This window comes from Harpegnathos saltator, unplaced genomic scaffold, assembly GCF_003227715.2.
Source record: "Harpegnathos saltator strain DR-91 unplaced genomic scaffold, Hsal_v8.6 scaffold83, whole genome shotgun sequence".
Taxonomy (NCBI): Eukaryota; Metazoa; Arthropoda; class Insecta; order Hymenoptera; family Formicidae; genus Harpegnathos; species Harpegnathos saltator.
In genome coordinates this window covers 1,077,465-1,103,887 of record NW_020230682.1, presented here as the reverse complement: position 1 = coordinate 1,103,887, position 26,423 = coordinate 1,077,465, and the positions used below count along the sequence as shown (strand labels likewise).

General features: G+C 48.0%; 2 protein-coding genes across 5 annotated transcripts in view; one reads left to right on the top strand and one right to left on the bottom strand.

Moving 5' to 3' along the window:
- Positions 1–253: 253 nt before the first annotated feature.
- Positions 254–5,579, top strand: LOC105184140 (zinc finger protein 431). 4 transcript variants are annotated; one of them, XM_025307042.1, is made up of 12 exons: positions 254–503; positions 1,316–1,536; positions 1,610–1,762; positions 1,841–2,089; positions 2,179–2,507; positions 2,579–2,820; positions 2,875–3,055; positions 3,148–3,385; positions 3,492–3,632; positions 3,724–3,858; positions 3,942–4,094; positions 4,214–5,579. In XM_025307042.1, exons 2-12 carry the CDS (start codon positions 1,321–1,323, stop codon positions 4,439–4,441), a joined length of 2,265 nt encoding a protein of 754 aa, XP_025162827.1. In that variant the 5' UTR covers positions 254–503; positions 1,316–1,320; the 3' UTR covers positions 4,442–5,579. The 4 variants fall into 4 exon arrangements, with proteins under 4 accessions (XP_025162827.1, XP_011141019.2, XP_011141021.2 ...); XM_011142717.3 differs by having other exon boundaries at positions 1,313–1,536; positions 4,214–5,578; XM_011142719.3 differs by having other exon boundaries at positions 255–503; positions 1,313–1,536; positions 3,724–3,852; positions 4,214–5,575.
- A 71-nt stretch (positions 5,580–5,650) lies between these two features.
- The window catches only part of LOC105184141 (midasin), a 130,455-nt gene continuing 109,682 nt past the window's right edge, over positions 5,651–26,423 (bottom strand). Inside the window, exons 16-24 of the mRNA XM_011142720.2 lie at positions 20,127–20,271; positions 18,685–18,911; positions 17,617–17,828; positions 16,582–17,543; positions 15,229–16,379; positions 10,320–14,689; positions 6,863–9,322; positions 6,490–6,730; positions 5,651–6,377 (exon numbers count right to left, since the gene is read on the bottom strand). Coding sequence (XP_011141022.2) covers positions 6,192–6,377; positions 6,490–6,730; positions 6,863–9,322; positions 10,320–14,689; positions 15,229–16,379; positions 16,582–17,543; positions 17,617–17,828; positions 18,685–18,911; positions 20,127–20,271 — 9,954 coding nt within the window. The 3' untranslated portion in view covers positions 5,651–6,191. The remainder of the gene's footprint in view (positions 6,378–6,489; positions 6,731–6,862; positions 9,323–10,319; positions 14,690–15,228; positions 16,380–16,581; positions 17,544–17,616; positions 17,829–18,684; positions 18,912–20,126; positions 20,272–26,423) is intronic.

Below are 26,423 nucleotides of genomic sequence, written 5' to 3'. Positions count from 1 at the left end.
TAAAAACAGATCAATCTTGTCCCCGTTCGATCGCCTCAACGAGCTCGATGAGAATTGCCATGAACTCTCGGCGCGCAAGGGTATGGTCGAGGGTCAAAGTGCTGTTGAAAAAAAACAAGAGTAGAAAAAGCCATCTCGAGGTTCCGAGCGGCGAGATCGATTCGAGACTCGATCCCGACGCACGTGCATCGCGCGGGAAAATCTCGGCCGGCTGTCGGTCGCGACGCATCTTCGGCAGAGGGCGCGCGACGCGCGGATGCGACGTTTCTCCGGATCTCCTCTATCCCGTCTGTCGTTCAACTGTGAAAACGAACGGGACGTGTGAGAACGTGCAAGCACGGTCGACAACGCGTCGCCATTTTCTCTCCGGAATAGGATTCTCAGCGTTTCCGCTCGACGACGGCCGGTCGCTGTGATGCGGACCTGAACGTCGCCGTTGGGACCGTTCGATTGCTACTTCACGATCGCTACCAATCGCCCGTACCGGGGAACGAAAATTTCAAGTCAGTGTTGGCAACTTTTTGCCTGTTGTCTCGTCATTGTTATCTGTCTGTCCGTATGCGCTCTCGTGTGCCGCCAGCCGTGTTGTGTTTCTCTCGTCGGGAACTCGCTCGCGTTGTGGCGAGCGTGTTTACGGCGACGGTTGACAACACGGTTTCGCCTGTCGTGATTTGAACGTGACCGTCCGGCGTCGAGCTTGAGTTTCCTTCGCGCGGTGACACTCGTGAAGGTCACTCATTGGACATAAATATGGCTCGAGAGAAACGGACGGCCACGTTTAGCGCGAAACAGCCGCAGCTCGATTGAACGAGCGGTACCAACGCCGTGCGAGCCGCGCCGGGCCTCGGCGCTAAATGCGGAAATGAAGGAGCGAAAATGGGTGAAGAAATCCGTGGAAGCTTGTACGGCCATATTTAGCGCTAAGCTCGCTGAGCGATGCGACAAGAGATCGTCCCGGCGATCGCTGCCGACGCGTCGTTAATTGGCGATTATAACTGCAGAGAACCTTCCGCGTTCTTCAGGCACGACTGTCGCGGGCTTGTGAGCTTATCAGAAGCTCGCAAGCTTGTAGTACCGTTGTTGAGTCTCAACGACATGTCTGTCTGTGGGTCGGTTGCTTCAATTCCTTGGTAAGTTGACTGGATAGTTAAATCATATGTTCATCCTTGTTTTTCCTTCAATTCAAAGACAGACATATGATTTAATTATCTGTTAACTTGCCAAAAAGTTGCAACAACCTGCCCTGTACATTGTAAATTGTTGCGCTACATGCTTGCTTCCTTTTGAATGAAATGTTACCTTTTGTTCGCAGCAGGGACAATGACGGCCGATTCTGATAAAGATTGCAATCACTGTTTGATCTGCGACAACAAAGTTGGCGTGTCCACTAGAAACAGTGTACGCATCTTCAACACCACCACTGACTCTGGGAAGCTGCTGATTGATATTATAGCAGTTATCTTGGAGATTGATATCAGTGAGGACTCTGTACTTTCCTTTGTGATTTGTAAAAAATGTTACAAACTTTGCAATGAGGTAAAGCACAAGTATCTTTTGTGATAGAGTTTTTCCACTAAAAAATCCAACTACCTTTACTGTATTGTTTTAGTATGATGAACTTCAGGATACTTTAGCAAAAATTAAGACTAATCTATTTAAGACTTACAAGAAGACGAGGGGATTTTCTGAGTTTCAAAACGAAACAGAATATAATGAACATGACTACGCAGACAATACAGAAAGTCAAAGTACCATAGTGGAGGTATGAAATCTTATAAAATTTTATAAGAATTGAATAATTAGCGTACATATAATAAGGTAACATGTTGAATTCTAATAGGATATAGAAGAAAATAAGGACTATATAATGGAGGATGATGCGCAAGGAGAAGAAGAAGAAGAGGAGGAGGAGGAGGAGGAGGAGGAGGAAGAGGAGGAGGAGGAGGAAGAAGAAGAATCCATGCTTAACACTGAGAATGCTCCAGTTGACGCTGAGGAACTGAATGAAACAAAAAATGACATTGGCAACAGCTCTAGGACGAAAGTGAAAAAGAGTAAAGAAGATGTAAAATTAGAAAATATGGACCAAGTGCGTACATGAAAGAAGTATCGTAGCGACTGGCCAGCTGCGTAGCCCAGCGGAATCATAATACATGGATATTTCTCTTTCTCTTTCAGATTGTAATTAGAGATGGTTCCATGTACAGTTGTCTGATATGCTTGGAAAAGGAGAACAAGATGACGGGGGATGCAAAGACGGTTATAATGCACATGAAAAACGTGCACGAGACTCGTTTGTATATTTGCGACGTGTGTGGGCAAGATTTTCGAAAAAGGAACGAGCTGTCCGCGCATCTCGATGATCATGTGGCGAAGGAAGAGGGTGACTTTCAGTGCGAGATTTGTAACCGGATATTCAGCAACCTGCGATTATTCCGGATTCACAAAAGGATACATTATCCACAGGTGAAATCGTGGACCTGCGAGACGTGCGGCAAGAAATACAGGCAAGTTGAGAGTAACTGTAAAATTCGCGGGGGAGTAGGGATGTATTTAACGGATGAACTTTACTGTTTAGCTCGAAGAACCTGCTGAACGAGCACATTAACGTGCACACAGGCGCACGGCCGTACTCTTGTGAAATTTGCGGCAAGGACTTTGCGTCCAAGTATACGTACAAAGCGCACGCGAAGACGCACGACGTGCGGCCGCGTCCGTTTCAGTGTAATTTGTGTAACAAAACATTTCTGAGCCAGCAAAATCTTAATCGACACGAGGAGACGCACAACGGCGTGAAGGGACACGTGTGCCAACAATGCGGTGAGACGCCAACAATGCTCGTAACTGTCTCGTCATAGCATCGTTTCGTTACAGGCAAGGCCTTTGGTTCTCCGTACAGCTTGGAGGTTCACAACATCGTACATTCTGGGTACAAGCCTTTCAAATGTAGAATATGCGGCAAGGCGTTCGCTCGCAAAGCAGAGATACGCGATCACGAGCGCGTCCATACGGGCGAGAAGCCGTATCAGTGCGAGTTTTGCGGATCGACGTTCAGGTGAATATTCGCAGAGGATCTCGTAGCTTTTGCGCGCTTCACCGCTGCTCCGATTCTCTGCGTTAATCGCGCGAACTCGCCTTTGTCCCCAGCCAAAGATCGAACCTTCAGTCCCACAAGCGGGCGACGCACTACAACGACAAGCGTTACAAATGCGACGAGTGTGGTAAAGGCTTCAAGAGGAGAAGACTTTTAGATTACCATATCAAAGCGGCGCATACCGGTGAAAGACCGTACAAGTGCGAGTTGTGTTCAGCCATGTTTGTATACCCTGAGCACTTCAAGAAACATATGCGTATACATACAGGCGAGAAACCATTTCATTGCGAGGTGCGTGTCAAACGTCTCAAACGTTTCTTCCGGCTACCGCTCCTCCACCTTTCGCTTCCAATGTCGCCTCACTCTAACCGGGCGCAAACGCACTTCGTTCTTCCAGGTATGCGGTAAAGCGTTCAACAGCAGGGACAACAGAAATGCGCATAGGTTTATACACAGCGACAAAAAGCCATACGAGTGTCTGGTGTGCGGCGTGGGCTTCATGAGGAAACCGCTGCTGTATGCGCATATGCAAGCTCAGGTAATGCACGAGAAGCTTTTACGGTGATGTTGGTGATCGTACGGCAAGGTTTTCGGTAACATTGATGCATCGCGTATTGTCGGTTATTCAGAACCACCTAAACGACACCATAGTCGTGAATCAGCCACGACTGACGACGACTGAGGAAGAGAATCAAGTTATAACGATTCCGACCAACGCTACCAACGAAGTGTTGATGGAGGAAACTGACCAGGAACAGGTAAACGTTAGTTTTCACCTTTACATACGACGCGGAGAAAGAAACGCGCTATTTTATTTCACTAACAACGTTGGTTACTGTCTATTCAGTTGGAAGCCAGCTTGTACGTGACCGAGTTGAAGGATCATGTAATCATACATCAAGAAGAAGAAGATCCGATATACACGGAGGAGGGAGTATTGAATATACCCGCGGAAGAAAATGTAGACACGGAAGTGGATCACCTGGTCGTCGAGTCTCAGGTATGGATGAGTAGATCTTTTTAAACGGCTCGACGTGATCAGCGATGGTGATACGTTGCGAGAAGTTAGTCAGTTAGGAGCCTTCCGTCATACTTGAATTATCATGTGACTTTCTCCAGATGGATTTCACGGAGAACGATATTGGAGTTAAAAACGACACTGATATTGTGGAACATGTCGAGGAGGTATACAATTATAACGAGACCGAGGAGGCTCAGACGATAGTCGTACCTGCCACTACGGAATATAAAGACATGGATGATAAGAACGTGCGTTTGGTGCAGATCAGATTTCCATCCATCAACGAAGACGGCAGAAGTTGGCTGAGCTTAGTACAAAACACTTGAAATGTTCACGTTCTAATGCAGCTTGTTAGAGAATAGGATTGAATTAATAAGGGAGGTTTATATAATAAAATGTGTCGGAATGATTTTCATGTCTGAAGTGGTTGAATCTTTGTTGTAGTATTTTCGCTGTACTTTCACTGATATCTGTACGTCAGGACGGGACAGCTTTCATATTCGTATTGTGCTACATAAATCACAATAAGTTCATTTTTAATACAAAGCCAAACTTGAAACTGTGCAGTTGAAACGATCAATTGTCCGGCACTTAATTAAACAACACTTCTTTCATTTTGTATTTGGCATGTTTCATTTATTATGTTATTTCTTATATATACACATTTCTTGTATATATGTGTATATATACATGTGTTCCGAATTTGATTTTTATGAAATGTCGGTCTTTCCAATAACCTCAAACCATTGCCGCAGAGCGTCGCTAACACTGTGTGTTTGTCTCGGACATTCATGTAAAATGGGAATGGAAAGTCATCCATGCACGAGCGGAATTCCACCAATTTATTTCCGTCAAACACGGGTTCACGAATGGAGCACTCCAGTATGGAGTGCTGGAAAGAACAGATAGATTAATTCTCGCCGATACGTAATTAAGCCGAGTGAGGAATATCGCAACATGTTATAATTAGCAACGCGTAGTATCTTAAGGATATAATTACCTTATTTGATGAATTATCAAGTATTATAAACAGCGTGAAGATGTTGGCCAGTCTAGTTCTCCTCACGGCGCGAGTTACTTGTCGTATTCCGACCGAGAATATCCTCATCCGATAATATCATCAGTTTGGCGTTATCGGATGTGGTGTATTGATTCTCAGACGTGTCTACTGTAAAGTCCACCACTTCCGCAAACTTGGTACTCTTCTGGTCGTATATCTTATCTCTCGTATAATACAGAGATAAAATTATTATTTAAATATGTTTCTGTTGGTTGCTTTTCCCGGAGAGTTCTTTGGAGTTCACGAATTACCTTGAGAAGTTTGTCGCTGCTCCTTATAAATTCTCAAATTACTTTTTAAATATTGGAAAATTGAAAATTAATTACAAAAATGAATGCTGTCCTGTTCTACATGTAAGGATATATATATATATATGCATATATATATATATATACATGCGCAGTGTTATAGTATATATAGTGTCATGTATAATTAATTATATTATAAAATTATACTATAAGAAGCAATAGAAATTTTAATATATATTATATATAGTATATTCTTGAAAGGATGAATAGTTTGCTCTATATATATATATATACATATATATAAGTAAAAGTAAAGTAGGTTTTAGTTATAAACAACAAAATGTTTAACTACAGTTTAACCCTTTTAATAATCGCGATATAATCTAGCTCGATGTGACATAAGATGAGCCGTAAGTGAATTGGTACCACAAGTGCAGTGATTATAATTTAGAGTTACTGAAATGTATTTATGTTTTTTACCGTGAATTCTGATATTTAGCAAGGGAGAAGTCGTGGTGATATCGGAATGTAACCAATGAGCGTAAAGGAACTATTGATCGATGCTACGAACTATTAATTAATATTAGGAAGGAATTAATTAATTAACTTTATATAATTGATAATAAACAACACTTCTTTCATTCTGTATTTGACATATTTCATGTATTGCATTATTTTTTATATATACATATTTCCTATATATATATGTATATACATATATTGTATATACATATGTTGTATACACATTTGTCCTAAATTTGGTAAAATTTATGAAGTGTCGGTCTTTCCGACAACTTCAAACCATTGCCGCAGAGCGTCGCTCAGGACACTCGGCAATGTGTTTATATCTCGGACATTCATGTAAAACGGGAATGGAAAGTCATCCATGCACGAGCGGAATTCCACCAATTTATTTCCGTTGAACACGGGCTCACGAATATCCAGTATGGAGTGCTGGAAGGAACAAAGAGATCGATTAATTCTCACCGATACTTGATTAAGCCAAGTGAGGAATATTGCAACATGTCATTATTAGTAACGCGTGGTATCCTAGAGATATAATTACCTTGTTTAATGGATTGTCAAGTATTATAAACACCGTGAAGATGTTGGCCAATCGAGCTCTCCTCACGGCGCGAGTTACTTGGTTTATTCCGACAGAGAATATTCCCATGCCATCCGATAATATTATCATCAGTTTGGCGTTGTCGGATGTGGTGTGTCGACTTTCAAACATATCTACAGTAAAGTCTACCACTTCCGCAAACTTGGTGCTCTTCTGGTCGAATCTCATCTCTTGTATCAGCCTGTAAATAGAAACGACCATTTGAGCATTCGTGCTGTTGGATGAAATGATATGAATCACTTGTGATTCATATGTCTAAGACTCAACTACACGTTTCAATTAGGACTTGAAATAGCAATAGAGGAAAACGTACCTGGACCCACTTTGCTCGGTGAAAGTTTCTCCCAAAGGGTGCAACATCTGTACTTGCTCTCCGAAGCTTACGACGCCGAGTTGCCCTACTTCCAAGTACGTCAAGGCTTTACAGATCAGCGACAAGGACTCGAAGGCCATCTCTTGAGCATGGTTACTTGCCATGCTCTTGGAATCGTCGAGCGCCAGAACAATGCGGTAGTCGCGTTTCGACGGCTTCGTGCGCCTCAGCCAGATCTTGTCTTTGCGGAATTGACTGGCTATATAAGGGATGATCTTCCTCATGTTGATGCGTTTGCCAGTCTTGTAGTCGCCCTTCAGCCTCGACGCTTGCGTAGGCTCCAGTACCAGCCTCAGCTTCTCCGACAAGTCTCTGGCGGCTGTGTCCGTGACCGAAGACAGACAGTTCCACGCGGCCGCTGCTTCCTCCGTCGTTGGCTTCTGCTTCCATTCGCCCAGCATCTTCTCCACTTCGAATCGCTTTCTCTCTTCGTGACCGGAGCTGAGCTCGTTATCCACCCAGTTCGCCATCTTCGTATAGAACATGGACTCGTTGCCTCTCTGCACCGTCATCGTAGCCACCGTTTCCCCTTCCAACTCCGTGTCCGTCTGATTGCTCTCCTCCTCGTTGTTTCCTTCACGTTGCTTCGCATCCTTGCGTTTGTCCTCTGTGGCTTGGCGCACTTTCTCGGGCCGTTGCTCGGCCACTTCGGCCTCTATGATATCCTCTTCGTCTTGGTGCATCTCCACGTCCATGTCGTCTTCTTGCTCCTCGCGATTCTCCTCGTCTTCCCGGGCTTTGAGAGCCTGCTGCTTCGCTTGGTCCTCCGTCGCGGCGTCCATCGTGTAGTCGTCGAATGCCTCGGAATCCTTGACATGCTGGTACATCTCGGCTTTGTTGCCGTCGTCAACCTCACCCTCGGTCTCGTCTTGTTTCTCGTTGGTCGACACTTGGTCCGGCGTGTAGATTACCTTCAACTTCTTCGGCGTCCGCGAGATATCGTCCGAGAGACTGTGGTCCTCGTTGCTCTGTCCCAGGTTCTTCCTTTTCTTCATCGGCTCCGCCGAGTCCCTCTGCGAGATCGGGGCTACCTGTTGCTTGGAAGAGCCCGAGTGGCCGCTCTCCTGCTGCTGAGTCGACTGCGACTGGCCAGTGCCCTTGTCGTCCTTCTCCTCTTGGCTGTTCTCCGCTGACGCTTCTTGCTGGTCTTCGTTGCTATGTGCTTGTGCTACCGCGTCCCGCGAGCCTTCCTTCGTCTGCTCGACCTGCTCGGCAGTGTCCATTTGAGTGCTCGCGTCGTCCGCACTCGGTGCTGCCTTCTCCTCTTTCGTTTCTTCCTCCTGGTCCTTCTTGTCCTCGTCGTCTTCCTGCGGGGCCTCCGCGCCGTCCTTGTTGTCTTGTCCGGTCTCCTCTTTGTCAGCTTCCGGATCCTCCGTCTCTTCTTGCTGACCTTCCTTGTTCACATTCTTGCCGTCCTCGTCCTCGTCCTCGTCCTCACTGGCGTCCTCACCCGGATCGGTCTCTTCGTTCTTCTCGGCCTCTTCCTCGAGGTCCATTCTCTCCGGTGGCGGTTTGACATCCTTCATCGCATCGATGTCGAACGGATTTTCTTCATTAGCGTCATTCTCCTCCTTGGCGTCTTCTTCGTCCAAATTTAAATCATCCGGTAAGTCAAACGGCTCCGGTTCCGGTTCGGGTTGGTGCTGTCCGTGATACGGGTCAATCTGATCTTCGTCTACCTCCGGCTCGTTCATTTCGTTGATCTCCTTCTTCTCTTCCTGTCGTTCATCTTCGTCGCAATCAGCATCGCGGTCGTCCTCGTTGTTCTGCCTTGACTTGTCGTCTTTCGCGCCCATTTCCTTCTCGCCGGTTTGTTCGCCCTTTCCTTCTTTGCCCTCGTCCTTTTGCTGGTTGTCTTTCTCAGCCGATTCCTCTTTATCGTCACCCCAGATCCTCTCATTGAGTATCTCGTCATCGTTCTCTATCTCATCCATCATTTCGTTCTGCAGGTCGTCATTGTCACTCTCATCGTCACTCTCGTCGTCGTCGTCACCTTTCTCCATATCCTGAGGCTTGCTATCAAAGTCCTCGGACATGTCGATACCTTTTTCTTCCTCCTTGCACTCCTTGTCGTCCTGCTTCTCTTGTTCTTGATCAGCAGGTCTCGCATCCTCCAGCTGGTCCTCGGACTCTATCTTGTCGGAGACGTCTTTCGTGCCTTCGCCGTCGGCCAAACCCATCCCACCCTTGCCAGTATTCTCGCCTGACTCGTCAGTCTTGCCTTCCTCGAGATCCAAGTCCTTCGGCACGCAGAAACCGTTCGCTGCCAGATCCAAGAAGACGTTCAACTGCAGGTACAGCATTTTGCACGTGACACGAAACGACGCTACTTGCTCGTTCAGGTAAAACTGAACAAACAGGATGTACTGCTCCAGCAGCGGTGAACACCTGAGGAGTAGTCTGGAAATTACGACAACGTTGATAAGTTTTACTAATCTCTGAATATCTATATAAAGCAGTTTATTTTCTTTCCTTTGTGCTACTTACATTTATTTTCTGTTTTAATTAAAAAAAAAAAAAAACAAGTTTTTATTTATTATTTTTTATAACAAAGTTTTTAAAAATAAAAATATTTTATTTCTGTAATTTTAAGTTGTGACAATGATTTTATAAATATAAAAATTCAACTTTTAAATATAAAATAAACTTTATATAAAAATGCATGTAACTAATTGAGCAATTATTTTAATAAGTAATTTTAATATTTATCTTTATAAGTAAAAAATTTTTTTAGTTTTTCATATAAGCTGTGATTTTAATGAATTGCTTAGAATTAAGATTCTAAAAACAAAAATATTATATTTTTGTAATTTCAATGTTTATTTTCTTGATTAAAAATTATCTTTCTTAGTCTTTTATACTAACTAAACAAGTATTTATACAAATTGTTTGTATTTTATTTTTATCCTCTTATTGCTTGTGCTAGATTACTTGCTTGCTCTTATTGCTCTTATTGCTTATTGCTAGATTAATCACATCGGCACGATAAAGGAAACACAGTAAACAATTCGCGAAACTTGTTGCCAAAATTGTACCACTTGCAGAGGTTTTAAAAAAGATATGCAGAAAATGTTGTGCAAAAAATTTCAACAAATTACAAAGTGTCACAAATAAATCAAGGATAACTTCCAATTAGTTTTCGTTATCAAGGATAATTTCGTTAGTATACAATCAATTGAGTTTAGAGGGGCAGGTTGTTCCAATTCCTTGGTGAGTTAACTGATAGTTAAATCATACGTCTGTCTTTGTCTAAATTAAGGGAAAAATAAAGAGAAACATATGATTTAACTATCAGTTCACTTATCAAGAAGTTGGAACAACCAGCTCTAGGAGTTTTTCGACAACGAACAGGCCTCTTAGAGTACTTCAAGTTTCCACATATGTCGACAACTCTCACCTGATGCAATGATTCGCCAATTGCGGCTCGAGCTTATGTATCATCGACAAGAGACTGCTGAATAACTCAGATATCTTAAGCAGCTGCAGTTCTTTCACGTCCATCTCGAGAGCGTCGACGAGCGTCTTCTTCAATCTACCCTTCTCGATCATTTCTTCGCTTGCGTCGTCATTGTTTCCCACGTTCTCCCACTTCGATATGGTGGTTTCGTACAAAACGACGTGGTATTTCTTCTGCACAACGAGCAACGTCGTCTCCATCAACTGCTCCAGGTCAGATTTATAGGACCAAACGTCGCTGTTGCAATCCCACGGCCACTTTTTATCCTCGAGTTCCGCGGCTTCTCGTGGACGCTCCAACTCGTCGAGTCCGCGCACGAAGTCCTCCATCTTCTCGTCCAAGAACGCCACGTTCTCCAGGATGGGATGCGCAACGTCCGCAGTCTCAAACAACCCTCTCAATTTGCCGCACCGCGCTCTTAGCTTCTCCATCGTGGAGCGACATTGCTTCAGAAACTCCAAATGTCTCGAGCTCAAGAACGCGATGAGCTCAGGATCGCTCGCCATCACTTCCAGCGGTACAAACAGGTCGCGGAAGCGAGTCGCGGTAACCTTGACCGAGTTCAAGCATTCCTTCAGCAGGCTGTTCACGTTCGCGTAGACCTCGCCGTCCTGGCATGCGGCGATGATGGGCAACGCGTCCGCATTCAACGTGAGCGCGGCTCGGTGCTCGTCCGTCGTCGGGCAGCACTGCAGGTACACCAGCAGCTGCTCGAACCCAGCCTTCAAGGTTACCAGCAACATCTTCAGCCTCGTAGCGCACTCTCGGCCGGCATGTTGCTTCGTCGCGTTCAGATCCTCCTCGCTGCTCTCGGACAGATTGGAGAGCGACGAGCGGAGATACGAGAAGTACTTGAACGACCGGGTGATCATCGTCTTCTGACGGTGCGCCATCAGCATCATGTGCGCGGAGTAACCTCGGCAACGCTCCATATTCTGCGGTCCCAGGTCGGTCTGGCTGCTGTTGAGCATCGCGTTCAAAGCGTGCAGTCTGGTAAGGGACTTGTAGTAGTACTTGTCGCAGCCGCGCCACTGCGTCAGCAAGTGTCGGTCGATGATCTTCAGCTTAAAGTACTGCTCGATCACAGCCAGATCCAAGGGCGGCACCGTCAAGTCCATCACGTAGTCCGCGTTGTTCTTCAACTTCAGCACGCCGATGCGGTAAGACACGCCCATGTGAGTCAGCTCTTTGAAGTAGTTGGCCAACGCCGTCCTCTTCTGCTGCAGGATACTCTTTGCCTGAGACTTCTGCTTGGCCTTGGGCAAGCTGCGGTTCACCTCCATGTCCCGAAGACGCGCGCTCTGCTTCAGGAAGTCTTCGATGAAGTTCTCGACGTCCGCCCGTGCGCACGGGTAAGAACTCATCAGAATTATTTCCTTGCACAGCTTCGTGGCCTTGAGTTGTAGCGCCTCCACTTTCGAAATCATATTGATGTGCAGGTCGTACGGCCAGTACGACATTTTCGCTTTTATGAGCTGCGAAGGCTTCGCCACTGCGAAGTCTACGGGATTTATCGAGTACTTGCGGTGTTCCTGATCGTCCCAGATGCCCTTGTTGATCTCTGCGCTGTATGATCCTGATCGCACGATCAGGCAGGAAGCTACATTCTGTTTGAGGACGTTCCGGAAGTCCTTCACAAACTTGTGCAGGGTGCGATGCGTCTTTTCGACCGTCTCCTTCACCGCCCAGTAGCTGATGTCGTTCCATCGGGCGATCTTGACAAAGTCCCGCAGCTTCTTCTCGATGGGAGCCTTCTGCGCGGCGATCCTCGCCGCTACGTCGCCGACGAATTGCTCGTAACACTTGTACATGTTCCATAGCACGGTCACGAGTTCGTCCTTGCGTTCGCTATCCTTAAAGTGACACGCGTGATAGTGGAACGTCAGGAGAAGCTTCAGTCGCGGCTCAAATTCGACGAGGGACGACTCCTGCATGAAAAGCTCCAACGACTCCACCAATTTTTGCCTGCTGATGGGCTCGTTGTTCGTTTCTCCCGCAGAGGTGTGAGCCGGGTTCACGTAACTCTCCACTAACACGTACAAGAAGAACCACCACTTGGACGCGCTCGACTTGAGGTCGTTGAACGTCGCGTCCAGGCAGCTCTTCCAACTGGATAGCTCTAGCTTCCTCCACGATATTATCTGCTGCGTCAACATCGACATCTGCTCTGCCATGCTCACGCTGCTGTGAGCGTTCTCCTCCCACTGGTGCATTTTGACGAGCAGCAGCTCCAGACCCGTGAGGAACCTGGACACGGCTGAGATGATTGGGAACGAGTAGATTCTCTCGATTATAGACTGTATCGATGTTAGAGTGGGGTGAGCCGGCCAATCCTGCAGCAACTGGTGGACGCGCTTCAGGATCGCTTCGCACACGGGCAGACACTGTTTCACTTCCTCGACGTTGCTGTCCTTGTAAAAGTCGCCGGCGGGCTCGGAGCCGCTCTCCTGGCTGGTCTGCAGCCGCAAGGCGACCAACAGGTTCAAACTGGTGTGCAGCTTGATCGAGAGTCCCTTGCTCAAGGCCGGCAGTACGTTGTCGAGCATGCTGTGCACCGTGTCGTATCTCTGGATCAGCGGCTCGACGTAATTCGCCGAGGTCGCCGGGGTGGCGTCGTTGCAGGTCCACTTGGTCGCGACGAGAGTCGTCAGCATGTCCGAATGGATCCGCTGGACCTCCAGGATGTCGCGCTCGCTGATGAGGCCGCTCAAGTTGTCGACTGCCTTCGACTCAGGCGACGCGTTCCTCCGCTCGAGGCTAGGCTCGTCCTCTATGTCGCGGAAGTCGCTGTCGCGATGCGTCGGGAACAGCTGGCGAATCTCCAGGGCGAGCTCCTGCTCTTCCGTCAGGCCGCCGCCGAGATTCTCGGCCTTGTTCTTGTAAAGACTTTCCTTCTCGGCGGCCAGTTTCTCTTTCTCCAGCTGCTGCTGCTGCCAGACCAAAACTATCTGCTGCAGCAGGTCGTCCACGTGCCGCCATAGCGACTTGCTCAAGCCTCCGCTGAGGATCGCGTGGTTGTGCAGCTCCTGCAAGCCCGACTTGAGCATGAGGAATTGCTCCTGCATCCTGACGAACGCGTCCAAGCTGGAGCTCTTGTCGACCAGAAGCCGCGTGTTCTTCGAGGCGCACAGATCGCTCAGCTCCAGGAGGCTCTCTTGGCCCGGGCCGATCGTTGGGAAACGGATCAGGTTGTGTATCTGAGAATCGAGATCGGCCAGTTCGCCCTCGTGCAACCACAACAGTCGTCGAGTTTCGTCGATGAGCATACACACACCGTGCCTCAGCTGCGACAGGCCTGTCAACAGCGGCAGGATTATGTCCGGATACGCAACTAGATATTTCGTCTCCAGCCGCACGGCGAAGCTTTGCACCGACGAGTTCCAGACTTGCGCTTCCTGCAGAACAACCTTCGCCCGTGCGAACATCGACTGATCGCGAGTATAGACACTCGGGTCAGCCTCATGGTGGCTGATACCCATCTCCATGGCGATTGAATACAGGTTGTTCATGTGCTTCTCTAGCAGCTCGTAGGTGCCCACGTTGTCTCGGAACTGCCTGCAGACGTTGCTCAACGAGGCGAAGTCGACGGACGGCGGTCTGAAGGCCTGCAGACAAGCGAGCTGCTCGCGAGTCTTCAGCAACAGCTGTCTACGGCTCCTCGTGGCCGCGAATCGCGGGTGGACGAGCACGTTCACACCTAGAACGCGGCTCTGCAACGTCGCGGTGTACAGCATCCTCTCGCAGTCGGCGATGTCCTCCTGCAGGTACTTGAGCTTCAGTTCCACCTTGTGCACCGGATCGATCGGCTCGAAGTTGCCGAAAAGCGAGAATTGCACGTAACCGAGCAACATCCAAGTTCTCCCGCACCGGAGGATGTTCTCGTATCGCCCGGCGTCCTTCTCGTCGAGCTTCTCAATCTCGTCGTACGCGCTGCGCAGCTCTTCTATCTTCCCGAAGCAGTTGAAATTCCGGATTTCCACATCGGTGTCGTGGTTTTCACCCCGCTTCGCCAGGGCGGTCCTAACTAGGTGGGCCACGTCGTGCTCCCTGTTCATCTGATCGAACGCGGACAGGTACAAACGCGAGTGATACTTCAGCGTCGCCAGGTCGTCGCCGGCCGAGTTGTGCGTCAGGGAGACACAGTTGCGCCACAAGATCTCGTTCAGCAGCTGCAGCTGACTCGTCTGCGCGGCGTACGTCCCGAGCGCGACCGCCGAAAGGACGTTCTTCTTCCTCTGGCAGTCGCGTTTGCTCAGCATCAGGCGCAGTATCAGGTTCAGCAGGATCGGCCCGTTGGAGTGGCCCTCCATCTGTCAACAAGCGAGAGTGCGAGTTGATACCTTTCCGATACCTCCGTATTAATGCCCTTCCACGGCGATTTCCCGAGGAACAATTGCGCATCTCGCGAGCATACTTGAATAATCGCAATACCGACTACACTTTTTCGAAATATTGCAACGTCGACTATATATATATCTGAAATACTGCAGCATCGATTGTATTAATGGCTACCAAATGCAATAAAAATGCTTCCCCGAGAGGGCGGAAGGTTCGTTCGTTTGCTCGACCCGAATACAAGTTTGCAGGGATTCTTACGAAGAAGCCAAAGCCGATGTACCCCGTAGTCGCAATTCTATTATCCTCGTTTTCTCCCAACGACATTCTGCCGTCGGAAAAGGAGGAAACGATCGATACATTGCCGAGTGAAGTCATGCTCGAGTACAAAAGTATCGGTCTCGAAAGCTCCCGGCGAAAATTCCTGCAAACTCGCAACAAGCCAAACAGCCGGGCTTCTCCGGAAAGATCCCGCACGAGTTCTCCAGGAAAATCCTGCGAGACAGTGACGTACCTTAGACGCGGCGTAGGCAATCGACAAGTCCTCCTCCACGTCGTCCTGCTCCGTCACACCGCGCCACTGCAGGAGCAGGCTCGAGTTCTCGACGGCGTAAGATCGCCGGATGAACTGCGCGAGCTGATGGAACAGTTGCGGCAATAGCATCGTCTTCTGCCTCTGCTCGATCTCCGGCTGAATCATCGCGCTCAACAGGCCTATCAGGTCGCACGGTATGCTGGCTACATCCGCGTACCTCGCGAGACATTGCTCGACATTGCTGGTGGAGGAGATCGCCTCCTGCAGACACAACTTCCTCTGTAACGAAGAGACGAGCGAGAAAAACATGTATTCGTAGATCGGCCACAGCTGCGTCCTCGCGTTCAACTGAGCCATTTCCCCGGCTGGCAGCGAGTTCATTTGGCCGCGGACGCTCTCGATCTCCGCGGTAGTTTGCAGACGGATGTGACTGTTGTCGCAGAACCGCTTCACCGTCAGCACATCGAGCAAGGTGTCCTCGTCGACCGCCTTCCCGGAGTGAACGTCGCTCCACAGGGAGATGGTCTGACGTCTCATCGTCGGAACGTCCTTTAGTTGCACGGACACGATCTTCAGCTTTTGCCTGAGAGTGCTGACCACCTGGTGCCTTGCCTCGAGGTCCTTCGTCACCTGTTCAAGCTCCGAGTACACGTTTACACTGGTGTTCGAGGAGTGAGGAGGCGGAAGGGTCAGGTATCTCTTGATTCTCTTAGAGATCTTGTAGACGGGGTCGTAGTCTAACTTGAGTTGACGGTTCAGTTGGTCCGTTAAGTTCGTCAACGAGCGGATTTGGTCGATGGTCTCGCACGACCCAGAGTTGATCAGTACCGAGCGCAGCTCGCGCAGGAACTTTAGCAGCCACTTGTAGTGCACCCTCAGCAGCATGGAGGTCTGCTTCGGATTGATGAACATGTTCTTGGACTTTTTCGTCTTTTCCACCAGCGTGATCTCGCCCAGTCTTTCGAATCTCGTGTACCACGTGAGGTGATTCCTCAACTCGACGTATTTGTCCAGGTTTACATTCATGCTAGCGTCGCGCAGGATCGTGTTGATGCACAACTTCATGCGCCAAAGGAACTCCACAAAGTGTGTGATGAGCGGTTGGTTCGTCAACTGCGACTGCAGCTTGCCTGTGAGTGAAAGATTCCCGTAAGCTCTTCTAATCTATCAGGGCCGTTGAGTCTCGGCAAGAAATCAGAGTCAACGAACAACAAACGCCAGAGAGAACTTCAAGATTATTTCAGAGGTTTGGTCGTCATCTCTGGCAAAGTGACGACCGGCCGGCGATGCAAACTATTGCAAGGGGATGAAAAAAAAGATGAGGAAGCTTACCTTGACATACGATACTAGAGTACTGCCTGACGGATATCACGTTCTTCTGCTTCTTCACGTCCGGCATCGAGCTTCCCCGAAATGCCGTGCTTGCGTACAACAAGAGCATCAGCTTGTTCACGTCGTTGTCGGCACCCTCGTCTTCGACCGCTCTTCCCGTGAGCCACCATCGATCCCAGGGCAACGAGTCGCTCGTATTGTCAGATCCGAAGTGAAAAGCCGCGATTTCTTCCGCCATCATCGCGCTGTCCTCCTTGAATTCGTCGGTCGTCTTATTGCTCGGCAGCATCTTCGACAGCCAGGTCTTCCTCAGCGGCGCGTCGTCCCGCGACGACTGTTCATAAAAGTTCAACAAGAGGTGGGCCAAAATGTCCCTAATGTCCACATCCAACACCTCGCCACCTTCTTGGAGACCGCAGAAGACGTTCAACGGCTTGGTCGTCGACGTGACTGCCGTTTTGAGCGACCGGTGATACATCCTGAAGGCCACTTTCAGCAGCAAGCCTTGCTGCCTGATGACGGTGAGCGCCGGATTGTCCTGCAGATTCCTCACGCTCCACGTGGCGGCGTCCATGTCAATCGGCAAGGTGTCGTCGTTGTAGAACATCTGCTGTAGGTAGATTACCTCCCTGACGACGGAGAACAGGTGCTCCCGGTGCCGCGTAGGCCTGGCCTTCATGTAGACGTTGTGGCACGCGTTCTCTATTGATCGCACCTTCGAGAACCCACGGAGCACCCGCTGCCTCATCAGGAACGCGACGTGCAGCAAGTCAATCACGTTGAGACGGTCCATTGCGAGCGTCTCCTGCGACATCCTGTCGTGGATCGTGAGCAGCGTGTCCCGGCATCCCTCGCTCATGATCCCGGCATTGAACAGCAGCGACCTGAGGTCGATCGCGTCGTGGTCGACCTTCTCGTTCGGCCCGAGCATGTAAATCTCGACGCCTCGGTTGCGCATCGCCCTGAAATTATCGTTCGTTGTAGCAGGACACGTCGTTAGCAGCCGCTGGGGAGTCGATCGCACAAAAAGATTACCTGGAGATCTCGCCGTACCGCGGGTCCATGGTCAGGAACAGTCGGAAGTTTGCGTGAGGCCTGACGGTGATGACGTTGCCGTGGTCGTCGACGCCTCGCTCACCGATACTGAGGACACCGTTCGGCTCTAACAGTCCATTAAGTCTGTCTAATACAGCCGGGCTGCATAGATTAACCTGGTCGATGAGCAGCCAAGTGCCATCCTGCAGGCACTGAAAAGGCAACGGAGAGAGCTTGCAAGGGACAGCGTTTAGATAACGACATCGCACGAGTCATCCTACGTCTGAGTCGCGATAACATCATCGGACAATTATAGTCTTGTTTCTGAACAAGACGAATTTCTTTTTTCTTTTCAACGACGACAAAGCGAGGGAGAAAACGCGCGCGCGCGAGTGGAGAGGTTTCGTGTCTCTGCATAATTTTTTCGTGAACGCGTATAGAGCAAATAGGGGGAGATATAAATTTCTTAAACAATTACACGCAGGTTTAATCTATTTTTAAGAGGGAAAAGATGTTCGAGCACGACGAGTGAGAAAGGAAAAAAACGAGCGCGACAAGTATGAAAATATGAACGCCGCGCAAACGAGTGCGATGCGAGCGGCTTCATGTCCATGCATAATTCTTTCTTGAATGTACACGGCAAATAGACAAGTTTTTTGCGCAATTACGCGCGAGTGGAATTTACTCTTAAACGGGGAAAACATTTTTGGGAGTGGCAGCGCGGCGCGGTGCGGCGGCCGAGAGAAAAAGAGGACGGACGCGTGAAATATGAAGATCTCATGCGACGCGTGCGAGCGGAGCGGCTTCGAGAGCGTTTCCGAAAGTTCCCGGGTGGCCGCAATTTTTGACGATGTTAAAAGTTCTGCAGCACCTACATCATCGCGCGTCAAGGCTGAAATATCGAGGTGGAATGAGGCGACGCTCCGAGCGTTGCGCGACGCGTTCATCGCTCGCGGTATGCAAAATATGAATGAAGTTTGAGCGAGTAGTTCGACCTCGTCGTGGAGGTGGAAAGAGAAAAAAAAAAGAAATATCTCTGGAAAAGCTGCAAGAGTTCATTGAGTGTACCTTCACCAGCACGCTGTCTACCCATTCAAACTTGCCGCCGGCATTCAGGCACTTGTCCTGCTTCACGAGGTCCGACAAATTGCTCAACCTGGACTGGATGTCCCGCAGTTCCGGCTCGAGGCTGGGCTCCCAGGTGCTCAACGTCGCTGCCAGGTTCGACAGTTCTTCAACCCTGTGCAGGAACTGCTGGATTTCTGCGGCCATTGTCCTGCCGGCCACGTTCTCGTCTGGTGACCGCAAACAGACGGCAAGTCGTAAGATTTTATTATTATCCGATTCAAGAAAATCGTCACCATCTACCCTCTCTCTCTCTCTCTTTCTCTCGCTTTCTCTCGGGAGAGAAAGTGCCGGTCGGCGCACAGTGGCGAAATTTCTTAAAAGTATGGCCAAAATCTAAAAAATAAAAGCTTTCTTCCCAAGTTTTGTACCATATGTTTGGTCAAAAGTCCAATATTTTTGCAATATTATGATATAATTCCCATCGTTCTCCTGCCTCGGAATGGCCCGTAGCGTGTTTCTGATGTTCCATGTTTTTAACGTTGCTCGTTTACTCGCTGTGACAGCATCAGATTAAAAAGACGCATAGAAATACGTTCTCAAAATATATACCAAAATATGCATTCGATTTCTGAAGGTTAGTAGAATATGTTATATCATCCATTCTTCTTATTCTGATAATTATAAAATTTTTAGAGTCATGTAATCTAAGATGTAGAATTTGCTATACAATTTTTTCTAAATGTACTATTATAGTTGCTTATTCAGCGCAATCCTGTCAAGCTGTAAGCATGGTATATTTAGTATCTTATCAAATGACATAAAGTTTGCGAATATTTGCGATTGCGTATAAAAGAGGTGTACAAAGGTTAGAGTTTCAAGCCTATATAACTTTTCTTTCAAGTCTAATACTTTAAACCCAAAAAAGACAAATGTATCTGTTGTGACTAATTTTTTTATAATTTAAAATTTGATAAAAAAATTTCAATTAAATTAGATATTGTTTCCGAAAAATCGCTGACTGCAATTATATTATATTAATATTTTCTTTTTAGCACAGTCATATCAACGTCAAGTTGATATCATAGCTATGTGTTAGAATATTTAATTATATTTAATTGTATTTATTATAATCTAAAAAATCTTGATATTTTGTTAATCAAGAAAAATAGACATCTGATTATCTACGTTAATGTGCAGTTTTAGTGCAATCAAATTGCAAGACATGTTTGTTCTATGTATAATAAAGTTTTAAAATATCGTCCCGTTATATTCGGTCTTATGTAATTTTTCATAATTTACACATCGATTCATAATTCGTGACCTTAGAAATCTTTGAGTTCTAATTTGGACACTAATAAAAACAATTTTACAGTTTTGGCCAGCATTTTATGAAAATTCGTCACTGTGGGATTCGGCGGTGGGATAACATTTCGTCTACTTACCGAACAAGCGCCGCACGTGCTCCAGACGTTCATGGAGCTCGGCTACCTGCTCCAATTTATCCACGGTTATCCTTGCTCGTAGGCTGTTGATGAGAAGACTCGCCACGCGCTCGTACAGCTGTTCCAGGTGTCGATTGTAGTCCGTCTGGAGAAAAAAGACGAGGAAGATCGTGATTAATCTGTACTTACGAACACCCAAAAAAGAAGTATTCTATTTGTAAAGTGATTTCCCATAGTCTCATGTTCTAAGCGAAGCCTTTCACAGGAAAAGGATTCCTCTTCCGATAAAGCGATTAAAGCGAGCCGTTCGTCTAAAGTTTATTAGATATTATTCTAACTGTTTTCCTCTTATTTCAAGAGGTTTCCTCTTGTATCAATTAATTTTCCTCTCAATCTCAGAGGAATCCTCTTGAGGTCATATGTAAGAATAAAATCCTCTAAAATTTAGATGATTCCGCTTGTTTTGAAATTATTATTTTCTTTTGGATGAACCGCTTCCTGCTGGAGAACCGATTCCACTTCGGCCATTGCATTGGATGTGTGCAAGAGTTTTAGTCCTTTTTCCAGCTCTCTAGTGTAGTTATTTTAAATTGAAATATTTTGTAAGGTTCAATATACCAACCTTGCAAAAACATAATATATTTCAATTAAAAATAATTCCATTAGAGGGCTGAAGAAAAGGGCCAAAACTTTTGCACACGACTAACAACCCTGATTCAACGACGGGAGCCAATCATGTCCTACCGTCTTAATCGACGGCGACTCGGCCGCATTGTTCGCCGCCGGACGAAAGTGAAGACGCGGATTCAAAGTAAGAAGCACGTAAATTCGTTTGCTCACTCAGACGGGGCAAACTCGAGAGCGCGGAGTCTCTCCCCTCGCGAAAAAGAAGTCTCTCCCCGATAAGGGGAGTGCCGGGACTTACGGGGATGTATTTGTATACGCTGCAGAGGCGCGTTTCCTTTGTCCGAGAAATTGAATCGCGTTATCAAAACGAGCGGATCGTCGATGAGATCGCGGTAGTCTCCAGCGAAATTCGTCGCGCGCGACACGCTCGCGAGCGCAGCGGCGCGCACGACGATAAAAAAATCAGAAGGAAACAAGGAAGAGAATCGGCCGCTCGCGCGCGCGAAGGAATATTCATCGCGCGGTGAGTAAGTCGGCGAAGAATCAAACAGCTCGAAATTCGAGTCGCGTGCATTTGTAGTATCTCTTGCGTCGGGGACGCAATCAGCTGCAATTTCCGCGGCTCGTTCGCTCTCTCATGCATATGCACGCATTTACGTTCTCCGGTACACACGGGGGTGGAGGGAGGGAGGGGAAGTTGCCGAATTTTCCATCGATGCTTGAGGGACGCCACGAGATTATGAATCAGCGGAAATACAGAGGGAAGTCGCGTACGACGTGAATTTGTATTATGAATGAACCGCGAAAACACGTCGATCCCCTTCCATCACTCCCTCCCCTCGCCGCTCCTCGCACCCCATCTGTGCGCGCAAAGAGATTTCGGTGTCAAAGAGAACTGTCAGAATCGCACAATGAATATTCAAAGCCGCGGAGCGGACTGGTTATAATCAGCGTGGAAAATTAGGCGCATGGGGGAGGGGGCGGCAGAGGGAGGAAGGGGAATAGTACGTGTTCGGCGTAACGTATTCAGGGGGCTGCGAGGTTGTAACAATATGGTTTATGCATAACTTCCCGCGCAGTTCGAGCCGGTTCTTACCGGGACGCGAGTGTCTTCGCGTCGAGTGTCGTCGCGACACGTGTAAATTTATTTATTCACTCCCCCGCGCTTACTCGCTTGCTCGTCTTATTCGCGGGGTCGACACACTTTGACACGAGCCGAAAATAACCCGCCGTAAATGCTTGAATAAAAGTGTCATCGCGCGACTCTGACGGCTCTCTTCGACGTCGAAATCGTCAGACGTCTCGAAGTTTGTGATTCTGTCTGAATCTCGACCAACCCTTAAGAACTGCCGCCAAACACCAGCCCGAGCTAACTTTTCTCGTTATTGTTTGTAGCAAAGCATATGCGACGAGCGGCGATTTGTTTCATTATAATGTTGCCTAGAGATGTGCGAATCAAGAATTTTTATGTCGAATCGAATCGAATCTCATTTTTTAAATTCGAATTCGAATCGAATCGAATCAATGAAATTTCGTTAGAATTCGAATCGAATCGAATGAAATTGAATCGAATCATTAAAAAATTTAATATGACTACTAAACATGCGAATAATGATAGCAGATATTTTAATATGAAAGGGAATATTGATATTGTAACATCATCTTAAAGTAAAATATATATTTAAATATTTAAAGTAATTTATAATTAAGTTATTAATTATAGGTTAAGTTAATTATAAGTTAAGGGTTCACATGCAAGCCCAGTTTTGTTAGTTCATGTGCGCAAACGCTAATGTATTTGATTCGCTATTCGAAATTTTCGAATTATTTGGATTCGAATCATCAGGATTCAGATTCGAATCGAATAGAATTATATTAGATTCGATTCGATTCGAATTCGAATAGTTCGCACATCTCTAATGTTGCCGCTACTAACAGAAGAAATACAAAATTAATATTCTCAGCGCGGTTGCGTTTTTTAATGAGATCAAAAATCCGCACGGCGGGCGGGGGGGGAGGGTGAAGTTTTACTCATAAGGAGGCCTTCGGGGGTTAATCTCGAAATTTAGCGCGTTGCAGCAAAGGGACGACCACCTTCCAAGCGCGGGAGCTTTGTATTTCCGCGCGGTTTCCTTTCATCTTCTCTCAGCAGTTCCGAGCGACACCCGATAGGAAAAACTACTAATCAGTCTTCCCGCTTGATTTGCAATTCCCAGCGCCGCCCCGTACTTTTGTATTCTTCCTCGCTCCTCTCTACAGTGCTTTCCCCGCGGATAAACAAACAGATGAAAATGCAAGTACTACGTGAAGAAACAAGTCTCGCGAGCTCGACGGCGGAAGGCTCTCTCTCTCATCGTCTCACCTCGGGCGAGGAGTCGAGCAAAGCCGCGCTTCATGCACGCGCGTGTGCGTCAGGTCTGATCGGTTATCAATCAGTCATAATTCACCAAGATACCGGAAACTCTCTCCCCCTCTCTCTCGTTCTGTGTAAAACAGAAGGCCGACCCGCCGGTTAATAAGTGAAAAGCTGCCGAAGATTAATGACCTCGCGGCCTCGAGGGCGAAAGACTCTCTCTCTCTCTCTCTCTCTCTCTCTCTCTCTCTCTCTCTCTCTCTCTCTCTCTCTCTCTCTCTCTCTCTCTTCCTCGTCGCTCGTGAGGATCCTGAAGAACTCGCGCTGTTATTCCGGTTGTTTCGACGAGACGATCACGTCTCCGTCGCCGGTTTCGGCAAGCGGACACAAATTTGCCCGTCGCCTAATCCGACGCGTCTTCGCGGTCGGCGCGGACGAGGGAGGATCGTGGCTGGCGGAGAATATCCGTCAGGATTATCACAGGATCGAAGGCTAGCCAGGAACATCGGGCGTGAGTCGACGTGATTGATGCCGGCCCTCTCCGCGAAGAAGTCGTCCATTTCTCACGGATACTTTTTATATTGACGCGACTTGACAGCCGCGAAGAAGTCGCCGCTGATCGACTCGCGCGTCTTCCACGGCGACTCGTCCGGGCGAACAAATGGATCGTTTAATCGCGAGCAAAAATAGTCGGCAGGATTCGCTGCCGACACGCGATCGCATTGAAATCCTTCGGAAGGGCAGCACTTTCGACGCCCGTCCGCGGCACGTCGCGGGCCAGGCCGCCGAAATGGGAATTCGCATCTGGCTGAGAATCACCTCGGACGAAAGTTACCGCGCGAGCGCGAACAATGCCGGGCATAATAGCGCGAGTGAAGGATGCGCCGCGGAACACGCGAGGATACGTTCCTGCGAGCTTTCTGTATCGACGAAGCGGGCTTACGACTCCCGCTATACTTTTTGTCTGCGCGCGCGGAGGGCCGCATCGTCGATCACGGCACTCGCGCTGTCTGGACGCGTTTTCCGCGTGAGCGATACAAATCGCGAGGAACGAACGCGATTGTGCTCGCGCGGTAAAAGCATCGCGCGGAAGAAGCGGGCCTTTCGCCTATTGATTCCGCTGGATCCCGCCGAGAGACGGGAGGGAGAGAATCGCGCACGAAGGAAAAAGACGAGATGCGTCAAAGTTCTCGCGGACGAGAAAGAGAGTCGTGAGGGTGCGGCGATCGAAGGAGCCGCGGCCGAGGAACGACTGTCGGTACACCCGGTACATTAGACGCGCGTTAAATATTTATTGGTCGGCGTACGTGGAGCGAAACGACGCGACGCGACACCGTGAATTCATCCCGCGTGTGTTATGTAGCGGGAAAATTCGATATCGAGTCTTCGCCGAGCGAGCGCGCCGTCGAGTCGTCTCTCGGCTTCTCTCGGGAAAAGCGCCTCGCAAATTTTCCGCCCTTGCGACGGAATCCGAAGGGACGGCCAGGCGTAGCGGGGACATTCCTGGCCGCTGAGAGAACGAGAGTTGCGCCGGGCAGGCGGCAAAATTTTCATTCTCTCGCGCTCTCTCGCGAGCAGCGAGCTTCTCTCCTCTTATCGCGACTCCCCGCGAGTAGAAAAATTAATAGGGCTCTGGCAAGGATCTGATTATTTTTCTTTACCTTTAATCGGGCCGCAGTAGGGATAGAAAGACAAGATGTGTGTAACAAATGATTTAATAGGTCCTTATAAGGCAATATTAATAGGGCCTTATAAGAAAATATTTTTGTTATTGCTTGAGTAAAAATATTCGTTCTTTTCATTTTCCAAGAAATTTAGACTATAATTTCTCTGTTTCTTCATAACCTTGTTAATATACGAGAATTTTTTATTTTAAAAATGTAGCATACTTTACAATAAAATATAACATTCTTTACACATAAAAATTCTTCTACTGCTTTTGTTAAAGTTTGCTGCATTTCAAAGTAAAGGCAATACTAGAAAAATCCTTGGAAGGGACTAATGGATATGGCAACTAATAAAATTTGTTTTTAATTGCGGTATAATTAAAACATTTTGAGACGAACCAGATAGAGAGAGAGAGAGAGAGAGAGAGAGAGAGAGAGAGAGAGAGAGAGAGAGAGAGAGGGAGAGGGAGAGGGAGAGGGAGAGGGAGAGAGAGAGGGAGGGGGGAGGGGGGAGAGAGAGAGAGCGAGAGAGAGCGAGAGAGAGCGAGAGAGAGCGAGAGAGAGCGAGAGAGCGCGTACCTATTAAAACAATACTAAACTATGACAATTTTGTTGAACGCTTCAGATCTTATTAATTTTCTATAACAAAACTATAACTTACATTATGCATATCTAAAGCATCCTTAAAAGATCCTTCTAAAGCCCACATCAGTTCCATGTTAAATTCCGTTATTTCGTTATTAAAATCTAAGGCATCCCCAATAAATCCTTCTCATTTTTCCCTATCAAAGCTTTATTTATTCAATCTGAGGTATTCTTAAAAGATCCATCTCGGGGCCTGACGCGGTGATAATGAAACATCCCTTTTTAGGGCATCCTACTTTCAGCCTTATCGGGGCCTTATGCTTCATGAGGATGGCCCTAACAATTTCTTGCTCGGGTCGCGGCGACAGCTCGAAAAATCAATCGAACGTTCCCGCGGCTTGATTTTTCGCTCGCTCGACGAAGTCGTCTCTCCGCATCACGCGACTTCGAGATAACGTCAGCTCGAGGCGCTTCTCCGCGCATTTTGAGAAAATGCATCGCCACCCTTCGTGCAACCCTTCGCAAGCTGCCTCGCGACGGATATAAGAAGAGCCGTACATCGGTCGTTCGCCGCGACAATGCGCGCGTCTTATTTTACTAGTTTCCACCGAGCGATATCGAACGTCGCTTCGCGTATCGGGCAGCCATAAAAATCGAACATTCCTTCGTGGCGGCCGGCGACAAAACCGGACACGCGCGTGCAGCTTTTTAGGGAAAACCGCCGCTACGCGACGTTTTCCCGGGCGGCTCTCGGCGCATTCGGGGCACGTAAGAGCCAGCGGGCGGGAGTGAGCTATGAATCAGAAGCGGAGCTTCGAGCGAGAGGCTGACGGAGGAATGTAAATCCCGCGATCGCGGGAGCACGGGGACCGAGCCGAGTATCTGACTCGAGGCAGGGAGAGAGAATCAACCCCCTCCCCCTCGCCCGGCCTCTTTCTTCCGGCGCGACCCGGTGGAATTTTTTATCGCAGCGACTCACCCTGCTCGCGCGAGATATTGCGGCCGCGACGTTGAACCCGAGCGAGGAGGAAAAGGATTCCGGGCGAAACTCGTCGTCGGACTGAT

What these genes read in the sequence shown, in the direction of transcription:
- LOC105184140 (XM_025307042.1), top strand. Translation starts at nt 1,321, where the DNA reads ATGACGGCCGATTCTGATAAAGATTGCAATCACTGTTTGATCTGCGAC. An exon ending in GTTACAAACTTTGCAATGAG is followed by an intron (nt 1,537 to 1,609) that starts GTAAAGCACAAG and finishes GTATTGTTTTAG; the next exon opens with TATGATGAACTTCAGGATAC. An exon ending in ACACGTGTGCCAACAATGCG is followed by an intron (nt 2,821 to 2,874) that starts GTGAGACGCCAA and finishes GTTTCGTTACAG; the next exon opens with GCAAGGCCTTTGGTTCTCCG.